This window comes from Squalius cephalus (genome assembly GCF_949319135.1).
Source record: "Squalius cephalus genome assembly, chromosome: 15".
In the NCBI taxonomy this organism is placed as follows: Eukaryota; Metazoa; Chordata; class Actinopteri; order Cypriniformes; family Leuciscidae; genus Squalius; species Squalius cephalus.
Window position 1 is genome coordinate 32,189,730 of NC_137136.1, and position 23,207 is coordinate 32,212,936.

At 40.5% G+C, this 23,207-nt stretch overlaps 2 protein-coding genes across 2 annotated transcripts; one reads left to right on the forward strand and one right to left on the reverse strand.

The window, feature by feature from the left end:
- Nucleotides 1-242: 242 nt before the first annotated feature.
- themis2 (thymocyte selection associated family member 2) lies at nt 243-9,360 on the reverse strand (the record flags this gene model as incomplete). The annotated part of the gene is made up of 6 exons (XM_079894102.1): nt 9,221-9,360; nt 7,901-8,041; nt 6,191-6,616; nt 2,017-3,188; nt 463-571; nt 243-325 (listed from the first exon to the last, which is right to left on the reverse strand). The coding sequence occupies exons 1-6, from the start codon at nt 9,315-9,317 to the stop codon at nt 243-245; spliced, it is 2,028 nt and encodes a 675-aa protein (XP_079750228.1). The 5' UTR covers nt 9,318-9,360.
- A 1,652-nt stretch (nt 9,361-11,012) lies between these two features.
- On the forward strand, nt 11,013-18,886 carry ppp1r8b (protein phosphatase 1, regulatory subunit 8b). Its single transcript, XM_079895057.1, has 7 exons — nt 11,013-11,142; nt 11,441-11,501; nt 13,604-13,757; nt 13,850-14,067; nt 15,781-15,925; nt 17,398-17,462; nt 17,551-18,886. The coding sequence occupies exons 1-7, from the start codon at nt 11,093-11,095 to the stop codon at nt 17,902-17,904; spliced, it is 1,047 nt and encodes a 348-aa protein (XP_079751183.1). The 5' UTR covers nt 11,013-11,092; the 3' UTR covers nt 17,905-18,886.
- Nucleotides 18,887-23,207: the final 4,321 nt, after the last annotated feature.

Here is a 23,207-nt window from a genome sequence, read left to right on the forward strand (position 1 = left end):
TGTACTAAAGAATAAGCAGTACAAATGACATTGCCTAATTTACATTAAAGTGTATATTTGTTAAACCTTGCATTGGCACAACTTTGAGTATTTAGACACATTGCAAAGTATTTTGGATTTGTGCTGTGGAGACTCCATATTGGCTGGTACTTTGTTTGATTTCTTTGAGTTTGTTACACTTCTTGTTATGAAGACACAGTAGCTATATTCCTTTGTTAACATGAATACAAAGTGTCCTTGTTCTAATAGAAAAGGCTTTCATGGGGGTGGTTAAATGTGTCCTCGATAGACTCATAGTCATGGTCAGAGTCAGAGAGTCTCCTTGCTTTTTTTTTTGGTGGAAGGAAACAAAAGAATAGATTAAAATCTACATATTTTCACTCCCTGGTTTTGGGTCATTGCTGTTCAAAGATGTTAAAAATCATGAAAGTATTAAATATCTAAATGTAAAGACAAACCAACCTGCATTTCGTGCCTTCGTGGGACCTTGCACGTACATATTGGGCATACTGATGCTCTCTGCTGTTGATAAGCTTTTCCTAGGCAAGAGTGGAGGGGGCTGGTCTGGAGTCTGGGAGTGTCACACGGAAAAAAAAGAGTCAAGTTTATAAGCCTCTGAGTCAGCTTAACAAATAAAGAAAAGAGGAACACGATGCTATTTTTTCCTGTTCAGTATGCATAAGCGCATGATTACCATACAAGACTTTATAAGGGCTGATTTATGTTTTTATCATCTTAGGAGAAAAATGAATAGTTTACCCAAAAATGAAAACTCGATTTTCTCACCTTCATGTTGTTCCAAGCATGCATTTTTTAATACCATTATGAATGACATGCTATAGTTCATACAATGAAAATAAGGAAACCGAATATCTCCAATGACATAAGAGCACCGTAAAAGTGGTCAATAAAATTCGTGCAATGCCTTATCTGAACTTTGTCTCTGTTTTTAACGGAATAGTTTAGTGAATTAATCAATTACAAGCCCGCCGCTTGCTTCATTCCTGAATGAATGATTTCCTTTGTAGTTCTTAGAACCAGCTGCAATAAAAAAAAAAAATTTTTTTTAATGTGGCTGTTCTCTTTTTTTTCATCATTTCATATTTTTCTAATTAAAATTTTATTTAAAACAATATCTTACATTAATCAATGCATTTGTAGTCGCTGTGAAAATGCACCCTTGCCCTCTGAACTGCAAAAAATAGTCTATGTAAATACATCTAAATGCCTCTTCAAATGCAGATTTTTGCAAAGATTGAAAAGATGATTTCAATTGACTCATGCCATGTGCCCTTAATGGTACCAATGCCCCTGGGAATCAATTTAAGGGGGCGATATCAGCCCCTAATGAAAAACTTAATTTCTGCCACTGACATAATGTAATTATTAATTGCTTTATTACATATTTCTTTGTGTAGAAATTTCTTTCTTCGTCTATAATGCAGTGGAGATGATGCACTGACATGTTCTCAATTCTACCAAAAATGTATTCACAACAATTTTCTGTGGACATGTATGAGTAAGTAATGAATAAAGGTTAAAAAAAAAACAACAACAACATATAATCAGGTTTAATTATTGATATTGAAACTGAAAAGAGTTTTAAGACCACTCGAACACTGACAATACTGTATGGTGCTTTGTCATTTTTGGAGTTTGACAGCGTCCATCCCCAAACACTTTCATTGTAAAGCAAAGAGCATGTTAATAATTCAGCAGAACTTTTGCTTCACAGAAAAAAAGTAATATGGATTTTGGACAAGGTGATCACATTTTTGGGTGAACTATTCCTTTAAATAGGATTGATTACTGTGCTTGTTAACTTGACCATGGAAGTATGTGAGCTATCGATTTTTCCATCTCTCATCATAAACATTAACCACGGAGGGGAATTTGGCAAATGCTTTAATGGATAATCCTGTAGTAGCTTATCTGAGAATGTGACTCGGAACAAAACCATTACTGTTTGATTCCTACATTTCTATTTTAGTTGGGTGAATAAAGCTTTGTTCTTACATCGTCTGGCGGAGGTGGAGCCGGGGCCCGTTTACCCTTTGTCTCATGAAGCGAGAGGTCGTCCAGCTGTTTGGTCACATTGCTCTTTACATTTGGTAATACATTTTTAGGCTTGGGGGACTTCTTAGGTGGTTTTGAATTGGATGGTTTCCGCTTTGGTGGACGAGGAGGGGGTTCCTCAGTTTTGCTTATGAGTTTGTGATATTCATAGTAGAATTTCTCTGTCACCTCAGTGACCGTCTCTGTATGAAGTTCTGGGGGTTCATCACTGGACCACGGCAGATTATCAGAGGTGAAACAGAGAGACATTTGTAACCAACGTACTGGCAACTCAAAACACAAATCTGGTTTATTGAATAGGCTTGCCAATACTATGGTCTCTGTTAAAGTCTCCTCAAGCTTAAGTGCTGTTAACCCCATCAGGGGATCTTTCTCTAGGTCTTTATCCCGAGTCACCACTTTGACATCCAGGGGTAAAGAGCTCTTCATTAAATCAGTTAGCTTATACTTCTTGTTGTCTGAAAGCTTTTCCACAAAGTGACCTGCCATAAACAGTGGCAGAGAGATTTCCTCACTGTCGTCTTCCTCATCTTCTTCATCATCCTCTTCGTCCACTTCCATAGTCCGTTTACAAATTAGACTTTCTACTTTCTGAGCAGCTCCAGATTTATCATTGAGTCCATCCATCCTTAACACTTCTAGCTGCTCGCCAACGCTGAGCGCAGGAATTCCCTCTTCCTCTTCCGCCTCGGAGTGCCGAGTCACGCTAACTTTCAAACCTGGAGACTGAGAGGATGCCAAGTACAGCTCGTACACTGATCCGAATTCCCGGGCCCTTCTTCTCATTCGTCCACCATACCTCTCTGAGATGAAGTAGTACTGTTTCCCCTTCCTTCCCTTTGGAGTCGAGGCTAATATGAATGTTGTGTGGCCACACTCATGCAACACGAGTTGCCTTCCACTTTGCAGTTCTTTGAACCAGTTGCTATTAAAAAACGGATCGCCTTCTGGGCTATCAAGGATCTCTGCCATAGTGGGGAAGGACTCCTTTGACTGACTTGCAACTTCAGTCAGTGATAGCGGAGTTATGAACACTAAATCCTGTAAATTTTCTGTCACGTCCTGGACATCCACTTCCAGGCTGGAGGGGAACTTGACCACGTTCTTCCTCACTAAATGTAAAAATCATTAACAGTCATTTATTCCAGGACCATTTTCATGCATCAAGCTTGTATGACAAGGGGTTCCCAAATCTGCTCCTGGAGGGCCAGAGTTTAGATCCAACTTGCCCAAACTCACATGCCTAAATGTTTCGAGTAATCCTCAAGACCTTGCTTGGCTGGTTCAGGTGTTTTAAATAGGATTGGAGCTAAACTTTGCAGCACAGTGGCCCTCCAGGAGGAGGATTGGACACCCCTGCTCCCTTCCACTCCTGGAGGAGTCCACCTCAACACACCAGCCTGTAATTTTCAGGTAAAGCCAAAGTTCTTGAGTAGCTGGCTCTAATGTGTTAGATTAGGTAGGCGATGGAAGGTGGACCTCCAGGAGCAGGATTGAGTGACAGCTGATTGCCTTTTTCCACCAACATGGTGGTTCTCATTAGGGGCTTTCGCACTGGAGGAACCTTTTCATAGTTCCTAGAACTATTGGCTGAAGTACCAGGATTTTGACGCATCCGCACCGCAGAAACAAGTAACGGTTTTAGTTCTAGGAACTCCTTTTGGAGGAGCTAATTTAGCTCCTACTTCAGAGTCGGGTCTAAACCTGCGCTATAGGAACTGCAAGTGACATTAGTGATGCTGATTGGCCGAACACACGCGAAACACCAGCACCCGCCATTTTTAAAAAAGCTGTGTAAACACACAGATTATAGCCTATTTATTTACTCCAGAAACTAACTCTACGAACATGGGAAACAGTGATAGACGGACCTCTTAACCTTTACGACAAGGAGAAAATCCAACGCAACTTTGAGGGGACCAAGAGAAACATGATTATATGTATTTCTGCTCAGTTAGCAACATTGGATATCAACTACAATGCAAATGCTACTAACTTTTCATATACTGTCTACTTTCTATGTATAACAGTTATATCCAATAATGTATTAGACAGGACTGTTAGACAGATCATAAACTAATGAACACAGAGAATGCGAGCGCTGTGTGTTCAGGCTCTGGCGTTCTCAGCGCCATCAAAATAAAATTCACAACAACAATTGCGGCTTACGTCACTTCAGAGTTCCTACTAGCGGTGCAAATGCAACCAGGAAATGTTCTTAAGGATTAGCTCTCGGGGAACCACCCCGGTGTCTAGTTCCTAAAACTAGCCGGTGCAAAAGCCCTTATTGGTGTTGGGCTATTTGCAAACCCCTCTTGGAACCGGCCAATGCTTCCACTAACGTGCCAATCAGTGATGTACAGGAATTGATCACATTACTACATTTATTATTATTTCATTAGACTTTATGAGTGCTTCAGTTTTGAGTATATGTATTAGCCTAAAAAATAATTTAATGAAATCACAAAATGCTTTTGTTGCAACGTTGAAAGATATAACTAAATTAATTGCAACTCATTTTCAGTTCAGACTGCTTCATTAATTATAATCAAAGGGAAGAAAGAGGAACTTGAATTGGGTAATATCAGAATCTCAAAAATTGCTTGCCAAATCCACATTTAAAGAACACATTGCAAAATCAGCAATAACAACACAGAAAAATCTTGCATGCACTATCCCATAAATATTTATCCTCAATTAGCAAGTAAGTCCAGCCAATGCACATGTGCAGTCCCAATAGCGCAACTTTTTCTATGGGAACCAGAGCTTCTTAAAAGATTGGCTCTTTTTTAATAAGATAGAATTTGTGCATGCTGAATTTTCTTCCATTCATATTAATGAGTGAATTATCTTGGTAGTTATAGTATTTGTTTTAATGCAAGGAATCTGGTTTGTGTAATCTAGTTATTTTTGCTTCATTCTTGCTAGATTGAGTTGCGGCTTTTTAGAAAAAGTTTAGTGCAGATTTCCAGTCTGAGACGCTTGCAGTTCCTTATTTGAGACCAGACGGTTTTGTGGGTAAGTGCGGAGCCAATTTTTCTGGCCCACAACTACATTTCCTGTAGTGGGAGGATGACGTATTTTTGTATGCTAAAACCTGGAAATGAGTTTGGATTTTGGCACTTCTGCTTCTATTGCCCTGAAGTCAATGAGCTTTTGGTTAAATGCCTGAAATAAGGTTTCTGGTGAACACAAGTTCAGGATGTTTTCACGTTTTATTCTATGACATAAAATGTATCAGTAATACCCCTTCCTCCGCTTTCACAGACAGGGCTTAGATTAAGCCAGTAGTAGACCTTAGTTAAATTAGGACATTCAATTATCTTTTATAAATGTGACTTAGAGTTAAAAAAAAAACATTACTGGTGTGCATCTTGAGACAAAGGTCGAGGACAAGGGACAAAGGACAAGATGGTGTGCATCTTGCTGATATATTTTAAGATATCTCAGTGCAAGTTGCTTTCAGTTAAAACAGCTGAAACATGCATTTTAGTCTGCATGCATTTAGCTTAACCCTTGTCTGTGAAACCAGGCCCTTGTGATTTTTTTTAAAGGTTGTATTTGTCTTGAAAAATGCAGTTGCTATCAAGTGTCTAAATGGGACTACAGAGGTTGACAGGAACATTAAAGCCATCATAATTTGACATTATAACGTAGTTGAAACAGCATTTATCATAACATGAATTTTGTTGGAATCGTAATCAGGTGCTAAAGAGAGTACCTATTAAAAGTAATTTGAACCAATGGCATCGCTTGGAGTCCTAAAGGAGACACCGGCCTACAAAAATATGTCAAATCTGCAGCACTCTGTGTTCTGGACAGTTACATATATGGCTTTGGCACCAGCACCATGTCAGAGGAAAAAGGACTTGACAAAGATTTCAGTAACATTTTATTTTACAGTGTCTTTGTTACGTATGTTACGTGTACTTACCATAGTAATAACAGTAAATTATGCATAATTACATGCAAATAGCCCTCAAACAAATCCTAATCCTACCCCTATAGTAAGTACAGGTAGTTAATCATTACTCAGTAATGACACTGTAGCAATGACACCTTAAAATAAAGTGTAACCAAGATTTCTAAAGTAAAGTAACACTGTTGTACTTACTATGCATAATGGCGCTAATTTCATACACCGGGCTGAAAACCATCAAGGCTCCACAGTTCTTCATGTTTGTGCTGCGGAAGCGCCGGCAGCTCAGCCTGGCTGATGACATGATTTCCTGTAGAGTGAAACCACGGTCACTTTCGCACTCGTAAAACTCTCCTTTGAGGGATAGAGGAAGGAGTATCTCTGCAGACGCCTTGTTCTGCCCCTGCACATGACAGCGTGCAAGTCTTTCTCCATCGTCAGCGGCCTCCACTGAAAGCAGGGTCAACTCTTTTCCTGCGGGAACCGTGAAGTTTTCTATAGTCAACTCCTCTCTGCTTGTGAAGATGAAGGAGCCACAGGCGTCCACTCCAACAGGACACAGACCCACAATTTCCTCTATTGTATTGTACGGGAAGTCCTCAGCGACGAGTCTGAACTGGCCTAGAGAGATTAACAGTGTGGGAAAATCAATAAACTTGCCCTAACTTTTGGTTTAGAAATTAATTCCCTATAGGACAACAGCCACCTTGAGCTTAAGTTGAAGAACTGGCATCATGACTTATTCATGGAGAGACAAGTGAGGGTATCTGTAGGTTGGAGTAATTGGCGTGCCGAAAGGTCTTACAGTTGACCTATTGGTAAGCCCCTCCCCTCGAATGCAGATGAGCCAATGGCAGTTGAGTATCAGTTGCACAGGGAACTCGGACATCTTTAGGTTTCAGCGCCTTAGAGAAACATTGGAAGATCCGAAGCTCTCACCGGTTTGATGGTGTTTTTGCTACAAAAATGGTAAAACGATGTGCCTGGGGTACTTGTAACACTGATTCCAGGTATCCTGAGAGGATGGGCAATGGGATTTTTTAATTTTTTTATTCCATTTTCTAAACCCAAACAAGACGGAGCAAAATGTCTGCTTTGGATTAAGCTGTGTATTAATCCAATGATGTGGGCGCATTAACCTGGTTCCCTAAGGATTCAACCCTAATCCCAATGAAGACGAAAACGTTCATTTTCTGGTTGTCATACTCCCATTAAGTTGCAATTAAAGTTAGTGACTCCATGCTAACGTACAAACCTAAATAGCTAACTGTTCTCAAGTCATGTACAGCCTGATCTACAATTCAATGCTTCTATATTAAACGGGTTAAATGTAAATTAATTTAATTTTACCCTGCGGTACATGAACAGTGTTGATGGATGTTGTCATCTACGACCGCAACATGAGGTTTCTCCCGTTTGCATTGAGATCTGTAAACCCTCGCTTCCAAATTAATCTTGTTACCCACCATATTTATTTTAAAATCTTCTATATATCCCTCCATGGCATATTTAAGCCCCACATGAATGCTCCTCTGCGAGAGAGGTGTCCATAACTGATCAAGAACATCATGTGACTTTTGTCATGAGGTTTTCATACTGACAGCTGTCATTGAATGACAGTTAGCAACTCCATTTGTTTGTCTGAGTTTGCAACAGTAACTAAGGGGGGCGGGGCTTACCGATAGGTCAATTGCTTGAGAAATTTCCTGTTAGGGTTTAGTTTCTGTTGTTCGGCACATTACCCATTACTCCGACCTGCAGCTATCCCTGTCTCCATGAATCCTGTCCCAGTTTACCTCTAATCATTTGGGCTCTATTCACTGTATATGCTGATGTGTTGAATAATACAGGAAGTTATTTAAATCAACTCTAGTTTGTGTGTATTGCTGTTGTTTAGAGGCTCACCTGAATAGTCAGTAGGTAATTCATATGAAGATCCAGTGTCAATCTCCTCACAAGATACAGACAGGAGCTGTAAGCCAATGATCTTCACCAAATCTCCAGTAGATAAACACACTTCACTTCCCGAAAGCTCATATATGGACCCTGAAAATAACACATCATCATGTCCTATTTGCATAACCATCTGCGTTCATTTTAAAAGTTTACTCAGACAACATTTGATCGCATTAAAACAAAGTCAAACATGGCGTGGGGAGTTATTACATTGAATTCTGAAAGTAAATCCCTTACGTGGTATTGATTATATTTTATTTTTGAAGGCCTATTTATTTCATTTTTAATATTGTACTTCACTCAAATTCTCTTTATTTAAAGCAGTGGATTTCAACTTCTGCAACCCAAAAATCTGTTGCAGCAGGGGAAAACAAACTATTCAAATCAAACAATTCAGTGTTAGGTTAGGAATATAAACAGGCTTATCATCTTTTAAAAGTGAAGAGAAAACACTCATTTCTTGTTGTTGATGTCAAAGGCGTCTAATCAATCTCAATATTTTAGTGCAAATATATCTGTCACTTTAGAAGCCTAACAGGCAGATGCCAACCTGGACGGGTCGTGAGACATGCCCTCATTCTCAAAACCATGATTTTAATTTTTGTATAACAAACTACTTTCGATTTCACCATTTGACCTAAAATCTGACAAACAAAAAAACCACTGATTTAATGCATGATTTATGCAGTCATGAGCAATCTTCAGTTGATTTGAGTTCCCCCTTTATATAAACAATCGTTATAGGCTATTGCTTTTTGATGCAATGCAGACAATACTAAACCAGATTCAGTCACATATTTACTTGTAGGGCACAACGTAAACCTCTTTGATGGGGGAAAAAAAGTGTCATGTCCTGTTTGTGGTCGAAGGGACCTCACAGCCATTTTAATAAAACCAATACTGTGTGAAGTGTGAACATAAAATTTTAATTTGATGGCACGCCTGCCCAAATGTCAAATCACTTCTGTTTGAGATAAAACATGCTGTGAATTCATGTTTTCATGTTCAATGGGACCAAAACTTAAAAACAAGAAAATCAATTCCAAAGATAACATTATTGTTCATTATTTTTACAAAAGGATGATGGTTAAAATATACAAAACTGGAATAATTTACAATTACAATGCAAAATACATTTACTGACATGGAAACCCTTGACAAAACTCTGAACGAAGAACCGTAGGATTTAGTATATTGCTTGTTTATTTTTTTCCCCTTTGAAAAAGTGTCATCCAGAATATGCAGAGAGGATAAAAGCATGAAACGTACCCTGGAAATAAACCCCAGAGCAGACCTGTAGGATGCGGGGCAGAGACTGCTGATCCAGACAGTTGATGAAGACTCGCAAGCACTGGAGGTCTCCCATCTCTCACGGCAGACAGTCACACACTGCGCTGATCTGCTGTTTCACACACTGACTCTATAGTCAAGAGAGAGGAAGTCTCAAAGTGACTCACCCAGAAACCACAAACATCATAGTGAACTGCATACATCCTTTTTATTTTAATATTTTTGTTTAATGTTTTATTTAAATAGATACATTTCGATTTAATGTATTTTATTATGCTTGTATACTTTGTTTCAACATATAACTGCATTAACAATAAATGTGTATGCGGCTTCAATTGTGTGACCACAATTGTTGTCATCCTGTCTTTACAATGCTTGCAACTATCTCCCGGAATTACAAATCCTTTTATGGTGAAGGCTTAGCTCATGAATATTAATTGAGTAATGCTGATTATGATTGGTTAACCTCCCTAAAAGGGCGTTCACACCATAGAGATGAATACGTAGATTCAAAATTCGACCACTCCAGGCACGTCAGTGTGTCCGCCATCTTGCAACGGTCAGCATGTGGTCACTCACAGTAACAATCAATAATCCCACAATACTGCAGTTTCTGGTTGTAAACTTCCGAAGAAATGGGATAACCTTTAACATTGGTTTGTGTTTTTATATGTATTAACTCAATATTACAGTTTTTTCATGTTGTGTTAGCTGACTCCTTCGTCTTGTTGTTTTGTGTTAGTTTACTAAAATCATCTGCTGAAGTCTATTGCAGATATTGATATTCATACATGCGTCTAACTATGGTTGCAGACTCTCAGACTCGAGTGTCACGGTGTGGTGAGAAATCGAGTCCCCCAAGGAATCGGGTCTCCTTTAGGACCCCGAGTGATCCCATTGGTTTAACTGACTTTAAATGGGTAATATTTTTAACACCTGATTCAAATTCCTGCAAAATAACATTATGATTTATAGCGTTATAATGGCCATTAATGTCTTTTAAATTACATAGTTCATATAGTAGTATATAGCCTAACTGAAGCTATAGGTTGTGAAATCAAGCATTTCTCATTCTTACTGTTTTTTATTTATTTATTTTTTAGTTAGCTTATGAACTAGCATAGTAGAATACATCTACCCGATTAGCCTACTAGCTTAGCTTATATTATATTAGGTATGTTTTTTGCTTCCAATATATTTCCCAATTGCATGTTTCAAATGATGTTTGTGTTGACAATTAATATTATAGTAGCCTATTATTATATACTATATCACATTACTATTATTGTGCAAAATTAATATTAAATTACTTTTACAGAACATAGTATGTTGCAACAATCCTTATCCTTATTAAAAAAAATACATTGTTAAGGCATGGTGGTGTTTGTTTTATTATGCAATACATAGGCATTCATTATTATATTTCAAGCATGTTGTTTGTGCACTTAATGCAATAAACCACATACAATAGTTAAACAGGTAATAATTAGTCAAGACATCGCGATCACTTTTGATCAGGCATTACCGCCTGGTAGATTTCTTATGACAACAGACCGGTGTTTTGACCGTTGCAATATGGCGGACGGCTCACGATAGCGGCTATAATGAGGCATCTATGTATACATCTATGGTTCACGCTCGTTCAGCCTTTCACCACAGAGGGATTCGTTAATTCGCCATTTGACCTGACGCCCACTTTACTCACGTATGCTTTTAAGCCAATCAGTCACGACTACTGATAGAAATTCGCGTTACGTTGTTAATATTCATGAGCCGGAAGACGGTGCCGTTTTAGCAGCTTACCCAGGATGCTCGGCGTGTCGATAGCAAAGCATTGAAGAATGTGTGACAATGGCAACAAATACTACAGAGATGAATTCAAATTTCGACTGTCCTTCATGGTAAAACAACAACAACAAAACACTGCAGTACATGCTAGGTTTAGTGCATGAAAAAGGCTTATTCTTACCCAGCATTAAAACCACAATCTTACACCGAACTGTTAGCTCTTGCTCTTTAGCAGATATATACCGTCACACTAATGGAACTGAAACTTGTTTTACAAAGAGCATTATTTGTGGAGAAGAGTAATTGATCAAACTAGGGAACATACCAGAAGCCAAATGCGTTATTTATGGTCATAATCTACTCAGTGGATGATTTGTGGAGTGAGATGAGTTGATGAGTTTTGCATTTCAGGGCAGGAAAGCCTCCAGCAGGGCTGCATTTGGACGTGGTGAAAGGAGACAAACTTGTTGAGGTATTGCATTGAGTTTTAAAGATATTCGTTCATAACTTAAAATGGACTTGTTAATAAGAACTTCACCATCACATATTGTGTAAATTGTTCTAAGTACTCCACCTTGTGTCGCTCCAAACCTGTATGCTGTTATATGGAAGAAAATATTTTTAAAGATTCTTGATGCAAGTCTTTTCCATGCAAAGTTAAAAGTGACCACACCTCCAAAATATATAAATGATATAAAATTATACAGTACTGTGCAAAAGTTTTAGCCACGTTAAAATGGTTTTAAGCCAGTTATTTGCTGTAGTGTCAGTAGGAAATCAGTTTACATTTCCAAACATTCCTTTTGCCATTAATTGTAATAATCCAGTGAGATTTTTGAAAAAACTGCAGCAACGTCTCCAAGACTATGTGTAAGTGTACCTGGACAAAAGCTGATTTAAATGATTTAAAATATATATATATATTTATTGCATTATTTTAGAAGCATAGCCTACTTTCTTTACAGCGTTTTTACACAAGTGCCTAAAACTTCACGGTACTGCAGATTTCAGGTCGATTTCTTTAAACGTTTTGGAGACGTTCCCGCAGTTCTTCTGGATTTAGTCCACCGGCTGTTGTCAGACTCTTTGTGCATACAAAAATCTCACTGGATTATTACAATTAATGGCAAAATTAATGTTTGAAAATGTAAACTGATATTTCCTACTGACACACTGCAGCAAAAGATATAAATAACTGGCTTAAAACCATTTTTTTGGTGGGTGAAAAGACTTTTTCACAGTACTGTGTATATATGTATATATATATATATATTAGGCCTATAGGGCCATATAACATGTATATAACATAACAGCATATGGTTTTATTTAATTATTTGGGTAAACCATACCCTTTTATAATAAATAAGCTGCACCAGATACTGACCTGACCGCCTGCAGCTCAGTTGAGTTTTACTGATGCGTGCATGATGGTGGCTGTCAGGTCCCAAACCGGTGCTAGAGAAACACAAGACCCTGAGATTTAAGCTCTGAGAGAGGAGTCACTCCTCAGGTGTTATAACTCCAGGGCACATTATCACATGCTACGTGTACTTCTGTAGAGCTGGGTCGTATTACAAAATACTGTGGTGCTATGAGTAATGTTACATCATAAACACTGAATATATCGCAATATAGTGGTTTACATACAGTGCCATTCAAAGTGGAACCTGAGAACATTCAAGGCAAGACACTAAAGGTTAATAGGGTAACATTTTTAACTAATAGAAATCACCATATTCCCCAGTTGATTAATCCGAGTACATTAAGACTGTGCATTTTGTATTATGAGTTTCCTGAAATGTTATGTTTAAATATGAGGCATCATCTAATAAAAAATATCCTAGTATACATTTACAGCAAACAAAGTCTGAATATAAAGCCAGGTTGAAATATTTGCTTAATTTTGTTGACACATTAAAAGTTGTTTTTTTTTACACATTTTGGATAACTCTCTTTATCATGCCATGCATAAGAAAATGGAGCTAAACAAACTTTACAGTTTTATAGAAATAAAACTAAAATTTGGTTTTGAAGTGGAAATTTCAGTCTTAGTGCAGGAGAAAAAAAAAGTCATTTTGAGAAAATTGCCCTAAAAAGATATGTATTATAACTTAAATCTACAGACACAAACACGTTTTGGAAGGAAAATAACCTGAAATTTACCAGTGCTGGACACTTTTTTTTAATTATTATTATTTTTTTATACTGTAGTGTCTTGCCTTAATTTCTGATATTCAAAATCAAATTTAAAGTTGCAGGATTTTGAGAAACAAAGCAACATTATGAAATATTTCAGATTCTGCACCATTTCTGTAGCAAATCAATAAAAACTGCAACAATATAGCCTAAGTTTTTTTTTTCACTAAGCTTATTTCCATTATTTTTCCATCATATATGAGTTATTTCACTTTTCTTGGAACTTGGACACAATCCAAAAAAGATAAGGTTATTAAATGGTCAACTCATTTCTACAGTCTTTCTGCCCAATTATATCTGATTGTTTGTGTTGACGAAGTAGTTTTGAGCTCACAAAATAAGTTTGAATGCAAGACGACTGAAGCGCTCTCTCTGCAGAAACTGATCATTGATGAAAAGAAGTATTATTTGTTTGGGAGGAACCCAGACGTCTGCGACTTCACCATCGACCACCAGTCGTGCTCTCGCGTGCATGCGGCCCTCGTCTACCACAGGCATTTGAAACGGGTGTTTCTCATCGACCTCAACAGCAGTAAGTGCACCTAGACCAATGAGAACCATTTATCAGTCAGATTAACAGTATTCAAGACTCTAAACAAGCGTGTGTGTGTTGATGTCATGTAGCTCATGGTACGTTCCTGGGACACATTCGCCTGGAGCCCCACAAGCCCCAGCAGGTTCCCATCGACTCAACTATGTCGTTTGGCGCGTCCACGCGCGTCTACACCATTCGGGAGAAGCCTCAGAGTCAGCCGGGCTCTGGCGTCGGGGAAAGTAAAACTGGTGATGACGAGGAGCTGAAGGGACTTCTGGGACTTCCAGAGGAAGAAACTGAACTGGAGGTACAGTTTACCTAATACCTCTGTAAAATTCCTACTTATTCTTTACTCTAATTCTATTTATGATAAATTCATAAAAACTGAATCGCACAAGTATGGGAATTTATAGTGAAAGACTATTTTCCGTGTCGAGTTTTCACATTTTCAGTTGTCACCACCAATAGCAGTCAAATTTTACATTTATCACTACAACAACTCGTCTACATCAGAGAAATGTTTACATTACATATCCATATATATATACAGTGAGGAAAATAAGTATTTATACAAATAAATAGTTAAAAAATCATATATTGTGATTTCTGGATTTTTTTTTAGATTATGTCTCTCACAGTGGACATGCACCTACGGTGACAATTTCAGACCCCTCCATGATTTCCAAGTGGGAGAACTTGCAAAATAGCAGGGTGTTCAAATACTTATTTTCCTCACTGTATATATATATATATATATATATATATATATATACACTGACGGATCAAAATCTGAGGCCCATGTTTCATTTGCATTTGTAACCAACCTTCAAAAAAGAGGGATATCCATCCCTAAACAGCTCAATTTCTACAGCAGAAGCAAATACTATCATTTTGGCATTGGACTATATAAAGACTATCCAACAGAGTCATTTTCTTATGATTACAGATTCAAAGTCATGTCTCCAAGCAATGTCATCCTTTAAAAATGATCACCCAGCACTTGTACAAAATTAACACTAATCTGGACCATAGAACAGATCCAAAACTGTTGGAACCATTTAATTAAAAAATAAATAATCTAATTTGAATGAGTTAATTATTAATAATTATAAGTAAATAAACATTAAAGGAATAGTTCACTCATAAATGAAGATTTCCTGATAATTATTACTGTGACTTTCTCTCCTAAGCCGAAGATAAATAAAGTTGTTTTTTTTTTGAGGAAAATATTCCAGGATTTTTCTCCATCTAATGCAAGTGAACTGCTCACCTCAGACCATTTTTGACCATCCCAAATCCATATTTAGGCAGTTTCAAAGGCCTCCAGCTGAAAAATAAGTGAGTTCTCTAGTGAAACAAAGAGACGTTTTCAGAAAAAAATAAAAATATTCTTTAAACTACAAATGTTTGCTTTCATCCACCTCTGCGATGCTCATCCACAAAGACGGTTGAGTTCACGACCTCTTGTGTGACGTGTGCTTGTTGGGAAGGTCATGTTTAATGTTGGTGGCAAGAAATGCCCCATTGTTTTTTTAAGAGGAGCACGTCGAGAGCCCTTCACACTGCAAAACGACTGTCGAGAAGAAAATGGCATGTAGTCTTCGAGTAATTTTTGATTATGTAAAAGGTGACATGTCTTGTTTTGCAAAACTTGATCTACTTTGGCTTTTTTTCTCTCCTTTGCTATGGTTATCACTGTCAGTTAGGGCTTGATTGTGGCAGAAGTCATGATCACAGTTATTTAACACGTTTAGGCATGGGTGATATGAACAAAATCTTACATCATGATATGAGTCATTTTTTTTCACAATAGCAATTTATATAATCAGGTATCTAGATGATTTCCTTTGATATCAAGATTTAATATACTAGTGAAAATTCACAATTATTTTGCTGGTTTAAGGCTTTTGACTAAACTTGCATATTTTGCAATGACCCATACATTGCATATATTGCAGTGAATGAACTGCTATATTTAAAAAAAAAAAAAAAAATTAATGAATTTTGCCTCTTTTGGCAGAACCTGACTGAGTTCAACACCGCTCATAACAAGCGCATCTCCACCCTCACCATAGAAGAGGGAAACCTGGATATTCAGAGGCCCAAGAGGAAGAGGAAGAACTCCAGAGTGACCTTCAATGAAGAGGATGAGGTCATTAACCCAGGTAGAGTGAGCCGGCATAAAGATAACCTCAATCCACTACTGAGCCACTTAGGACTTGATGCTTAAGTAAGGGATAATTGACGACGGGCCGTTGAATTATTAGGAAAATAATGCACACCCGAGGTGGTAATGCGGTCACGACGCGAAGCGGAGTTACACCTCGGGTGTGCATTATTTTTCTAATAATTCAACGGCCTGGAGTCCATTATTCCGCTTATACTTTGGTTACCACACCTCGAAACATTGTTCAGATGATGTATTTCAAGAAGTTTGTCAAGTTTTTTTGTCAAATCCCAACGCATCTAACCCCAAGCCTCCGTTGCTAATTCCTAAATGTAATTTTAGATCTAGTAACGGAGGTTTGAGCCACTAATAGCAGACTTGGTAATTAGAGAGAGAGAGAGAGAGATTGCAATGAGACAGAAAAGCATGTGCGTCAATATTATTTTATTGTTTAATTTGTTCTAATTAATTCGTTAAATCTTTGTTTGTCTATTAACTGACAGTAGTCTAGCCAAATAAATGAAACAAAGCCCTTTTAACAAGTAGGCCTATCAATATTTATTTATATATATATATATTCAGTTTAATTTTCTATTGATTATAGATAGGACTTATATTTATTAAAATTAAACTGCACGTTTCCATTGGTTGTGAAGTTAGATATCGAAAATGGCAGATCAAGTGCAATTGTCTGTCATTGTTACGAATTGTCTCCTATCTTCAGTTATTACAGTTAACTACGTGAAGTGATATGGGGCTGTAATGCGGTCCAAGACCTGCCTAGAACTACTTTAGCTGTGCGTTTCCCTGAAAATAATTACACACATTAGAACGTTCGTTAACCAATCAGATTCAAGCATTCAACAGCCCCGTAGTATAACTTCAACTATTCACTATTCAAACATATGAGGGAGATAAAGTATGCACTCTGACAACCATCTACAACATATTACTATATAAACACCATGACGTAAGCGCTGGCACAATTCATCAACAGCAATCACTTTGCATAAATGCACGGTATTCATCGCTTGTGAACTGCAAAACAGTAGAACACACTACAGCGCCGTGTTTCTGCTGTGGAGTGTGCAGCGCTCATATTTATTTAATTAAATCATCGGCTGTTGAAGTTTAGTAAATGCCTTCATCCGTATTGTGACTACTTCCATTCCGTCCACAAATTTAAGACCTCTTAAAATGATAATTAAGACTTTTCTCATACCATTTAAGACATTTATTGATCTTAAATTTGATAAAACTGAACTCCAGACCTGCAGGTGTCCGAAGTGCCCCCTTTTTTTTTGATGGAGAGGAAGATCATCACAAAAATGACTCAAATATTGGTTTGTTCGTCATACAAACAAACATCGTTTGATTTCAGAAGACTTGGGTTATAGCATCCGTCACTACTTTTGTGAAGCTTTCATACTACCATTTTTTTAACAGTGTGTGTGTTGTTCACTCTTTTAGAGGACATCGACCCCTCTGTTGGGCGTTTCAGAAACATGGTCTCAACAGCTGTGGTTCCTATTAAGGTAAAACGTCTTCATATCTCGAGTCGTTCAGCCAAATGCTAAAAGGGAGTGTGATTTACATAAACGTCTATGTTGGTTTGCTCAACAGAGGAAGAAAATGGGCGGTAGTAATGCGCTGGGAATCGAGGAAAGCGTAACGCGACACATGCACGCGTTCCCCTTGCAAGGTGGACTCTACAGAGACCTTCCTCCGGCCAGTCATGAAGCTCAATCCACAGGAGCTCCCAGCGGAGCCGCGATCCTGGGAGGCCTGCCGTTACCCCAGCCGAACCCTGCCCCAGACGTAGACCTGGCCCACGAGGCCCCGCCACCCCCGCTCAAGCTCAACCCCACACCTTTAACCAGCCCGTACGTGTCCGAGCTGCTCAACGAACCCCGCAAGAAGAAGTATGCTAAAGAAGCCTGGCCTGGCAAGAAGCCCACTCCGTCTCTGCTTATTTAGTAATGTAGGACTCTTCTATCCTCATGAACTGTATCTCGAAGAAGCTTCGAGTTCTACTGGACTACAAGAATCTGCTTTAATGCAAGAAATTCATATGGACGTTTTAAAGGAATGATTTTCCCAAAAATGAACATTTGACTTGCACGTCATTCCAGATTGGTATCATCATATTCTGAATTTGATGACAAAAGGCAGAATGTCTTCATTTGCTCAATTCACTTCGATTTAAAAATAGGTGCATTTCACTCTGTTCCTCACAGTAGATAATCTGATCTTGGCCTTATAAATCATCCGTTTTTGTTTTATGTAAAACAGCTGTTTGGATATTGTGCTTCAGAACTTTTGTGCTTTACAGAAAAACAACAACAACAGGGTTCGCAGTGACATGAGGGCGAGTACATGACGGTTTTCATTTTTGTTTGAACTTGAAAAGCCAGCATAATGAACATAATGAAAAGGAAACAAAAGTACATCACTTGACCCAAATAGCAAAATGTGTCATAATTAGCTTGAGATTCACGAGGGTTTATCTTTTATAGTGTACCCTCTTTTTTTATATTACTATTTATGTAAAATGTTTACAAGCACAGGCTTTTTATGTACACATTTTGAAACCATTAGCTGTTTGGCCGAAACACTTCCATTAGCATCATTAATTCAGATGAGATAGATCTTCCACAAACCTGTACTACGCTTTAAAACTGGTGAAAATCGGCATTACTGTAACACTTTACCTTTTGTGAAGATTCTTTGACCTTCCTCAGCTGTTCCACGCTGTTTTATTCCCCTTAATATACAAGCAGAGTGAAGTGTTTAGATGATGGTAATGTTGTTCATCAGGTGTTTCCCTCCAGACTGTCTTCACTGTTGAAGAAAGATAAAATATGATGTTTTATACTCTTATGTTCTGTTTGGTACATTTGTTTGTACATATCACTCACAATAAAACCTTGTGTATTTTTTATATATTTAAACTTTGTAATTACCAATTTCAGACTCTCTTTTTTTGGTGGTGGTTGTATTTTTGCTAATAGAGATGCCTGCTATTAGAATTCCTAGCAATCCATTATGACAGGTGCTGAAGAACAAAAACAAACAAACATTGCATTTAAAGCATAATTATAATTGTAAATGGCATGAAACAATTCTGGAAGAATTTTTTCACATTCATTTTTCATCAGGAATTTGAAAATGAAAGATAAAAGAAGTTACACTGACTTGATCTGAAAGCTTTATATATTATATTTCTACGTGGGCAGATTTAATGGGATTTTGACCCTCGGATTCCTTCTGTTACTTACAGGAAATTATTTGTATTTGTGATGCATCAGAGATTTTTCCACATTGCTCACTTCTGCTTTATACTTCTGCTTTATACTTCTGCTCTTCATTAATGAAACGTCAAGGATTATTAGAAAGCCCAAATGTATCATGCTTGTTCAGTGGAGCATTTCACCAGACCACACACCAGATGATGTTTCAGTGGAAAATATGGCCAAATGGTTGTTTTTAACCCAGCATTTTAAGTGCAACAATAATAAACGGGTCTTGAACATCAAATCATCATATTAGAATGATTTCTGAAGGATCATGTGACTGCAGACTGAGTAATGATGCTGAAAATTCAGCTTTAATCACAGGAATAAATTTGACAATATCACATGTTGAAAACAGCTGTGTCCAATTTTTTTCAGGATTATTTGATGAATGGAAAGTTTAAAACAGAACTTTTGTTTCTGTCACTTGAACTTTCTGTCATTTGATCAATCTAATGCATCCCTGCTCCATAAAATATTAATTTCTTTAAAAGAAAGTATATATTACTCTCCCTAAACTTTTGAACGGTAGTGTAATGTTACAAAAGCTTCTTTTAATTTATGGCTTTCCAAACATGCGGCGACCCAAGCGCAACGGTCAAAGACTTAAAAATACACATATGACCCGGGAGGGGGCTGCATATGGAGAATCACTGGGGTGTCCAGCCGCAGGTGGAATGTTTCAACCCCAGGGGTGGCAAGGTGGCTTGCCAAGGGAAAGACACATGCTCAGAGAGGCTTACAGTGGAAATATACATGTGGGGGTCGCCCAGAGGGGGAACCATGCACATGGAGACACCTAGCAAAGCGCGAAAGCTGCCGGTGGCATAACTCTGGCGTTGACGTCAACAGTGCTGGGGGAACTCAGGGCTTATCAGGCTCACCTGAGGAGAATATCGCACGTATCCCGTCCGTGGAGAGGAATGGCAAGCAAGCGAAGACACCCGAGCAGAATCTAGTACCGGCTGGTTGAAGCGAGTACATGAGAAGAAACTGGCTCCACTCGGAGATTGTAGAATCTCGCGAACATGTTGGGTGTCGCCCAGCCTGCAGCTCTGCAGATGTCTGTTAGCGAAGCACCATGCGCTAGAGCCCAAGAGGAGGCCACACTCCGAGTGGAGTGGGCCGTCACACCAAGGGGGCATGGTCGACCTTGCTGCTGGTATGCCAAAGCAATGGCGTCCACTATCCAGTGAGACAACCTTTGCTTGGAGAGAGCCTTTCCCTTTAGCTTCCCACCATAACAGACAAAGAGCTGGTCTGAGGTCCTGAAACACTGCGTTCTGTCTACGTAAACGTGGAGGGCGTGTACTGGACAGAGCAGTGGCAAGGCTGGGTCTGCCTCCTCCAAGGGCAGCGCTTGCAGGTTCACCACCTGATCTCGAAAGAGAATGGTGGGAACCGTGGGCACATATCCAGGCCGGGGTCTCAGGATCACGTGAGAGTTAGCTGGCCTGAATTCCAGGCACGCTTCGTCAACTAAAAATGCCTGCAGGTCCCCTACCCTCTTGATGGAGGCCAATGCAACCAGGAGCGCTGTCTTCATTGACAGATACTTAAGCTCCACTGATAGCAGAAGCTCAAAGGGAGCACTCTGCAGTTAGAACCACTGAGAGGTCCCAAGAGGGTACGAGAGGACGACGAGGAGGATTCAGTCTCCTCGCTCCTCTCAAGAACCTGATGATCAGGTAGTGCTTTCCCAGGGACTTACCATCAACTGCATCGTGATATGTGGCAATAGCGGCAACATACACTTTCAGGGTGGAGGGAGACAGCCTTCGCTCCAACCCTTCTTGCAGGAAGGAAAGCACGACACTGATCGGGCATTTCGTGGGTCTTTTTGTTTGAAAGAACACCAGTTGACGAAGAGGTTCCACTTCATCGCATAGGCATGTCTCGTGGACGATGCTCTAGCAGAAGTGATGGTAGCCACCACCGCTGGTGGTAGGGTACTCAAACCTGCCTCATCCCATGGAGGTTCCAAAGATCGGGGCGAGGGTGCCACAGGAGAAAGGAGGTCCTTCCTCAGAGGGATTGGTCAGGGAGGTGCTGTCGCGAGGAGTACTAGTTCGGAGAACCAGGTCCAGTTGTGCCAGTACGGGGCAACCAAAATGACCTGCTTCTCGTCCTCCCTGATCTTGCACAGACCAGGCTCACTGGGGGAAACGCATACTTGCGTAGTCCCCGCGGCCTTCATTCTGCCGATGAAGAGTCATGGGAGGCAAACAGGTCTACCTGTGCGTCCCTGAACTGATCCCAAATCAGCTGAACCATCTGGGGATGGAGTCTCCATTCTCCTGGGAGAGGCCGGAGCCGTGACTCAAGCTCGTCGGCTGCACGGTTCAGGTCTCCGGAGATATAAATGGCTCGAAGCAACCTCAGATGCTTCTGACTCCATATGAGGAGGTGGCGGACGAGTTGCGACATATGGCGGGAGCGTAGACCACCTTGACGGTTGATGTACGCTACTGTCGCGGTATTGTCTGATCGGACTAGTACGTGCTGACCCTTGAGCATCGCACGGAAGCGTGCAGGGTGAGACGTACAGCCAGCAACTCGAGGCAATTGACATGCCAAAGGCTCTGGGGTCCTGTCCAGGAGCCCACGGCAGCATGTCCATCGCACATGGCGCCCCAGCCCGTGGTGGAGGCATCTATTGATACAACAACATGCCTGGAAACTCGTTCTAAGGGCACTCCGGCCCGTTCGTCCACGGGGTGAAGGTCTGAACTCGGAGAGTGCCGTGATGCCATGCCCACCTCGGGACTCGATCGCGAAGCCAAAGCTGAAGCGGTCTCATATGAAACAATCCGAGCGGCGTTACTGCGGCTGCGGATGCCATATGCACAGGAGCCTCTGAAATAGTTTCAGTGGAACCGCACTCTTGCCCTCGAACTGTCTCAGGCAAGTCAGCAGTGACTGCGTGCGCTCGCTCGTAAGCTGCACGCACATGGCGACCGAGTCGATTTCCATACCGAGAAAAGAGATCCTCTGCACGGGGCAAAGTTTGCTCTTTTCCCAGTTGACCCGAAGGCCCAGACGAGCTAGGTGCCAAAGCACTAGGTCCCTGTGTTCGCAAACCTGGTCTCGAGAGTGAGCTAGGATCAGCCAGTCGTCAAGATAGTTCAGGATGCGAACCCCGTGTTCCCGTAGAGGAACAAGTAGGCGTCCTTCAGGTCGATCGCTGCAAACCAATCCTGTGGTTGCACACATTCGAAAATGCATTTGGCCGTGAGCATCTTGAATGGCAGCCTGTGGAGGGAGCGGTTCAAGACGTGCAGGTCCAGGATTGGTTGTAACCCACCGGTTTTCTTGGGAACAATGAAGTAGGGGCTGTAGAACCTGGACTTCATTTGTTGCTGGAGGAACAGTCTCGATCGCACCCTTCGCCAGTAGGGTGGCGATCTCCACTCTCATGACAGGGGCAATGCCAACGAACATACTGAAGCGGACTCCCCTGAAGTGGGGAGGAGACCGCGTGAACTGAATCGCGTAGCCGAGCCTGATGGGTCTCGCGACCCAGCAGGACAGCCTGGGAAGCTCTAGCCAGGCTCCCAGGAACTGTACCAGCGGGGTCATGCGAACCACAGACGTCCCCTCAGTGGTGCAGCGAGGCGGAATGGCCGGCCCGGACGTGGGTGGCATAGCGGCCCGGTGTGGGGGCACGGTCATTAGCCGCGTGCTGACAGAGGAGACCAGGGAAGGACCAGCGTTCCGCGGGGGTCTGCTCTTCCAGGGGTCTGGCGACAGAGGGGGACGAGAGTGGCGTGGCCCGTGGGCGGTGCACACTGTCATCCAAGAACTCTGTGACAGAGGGGGACGATAGCGGCGGGACTCGTGGGCGGTGCACACTATCGTCCGAGAACTCTGTGTGCTCAGATTTGGGGGTGCCTGTTCTTTCTTTAACCACATTAGGGTGCTGCCCATCGGGGGAAGAGCAGTGAGGAGTGGAGAACAAAAGATTCTCCCTAGGCCCTCCACCGGGGG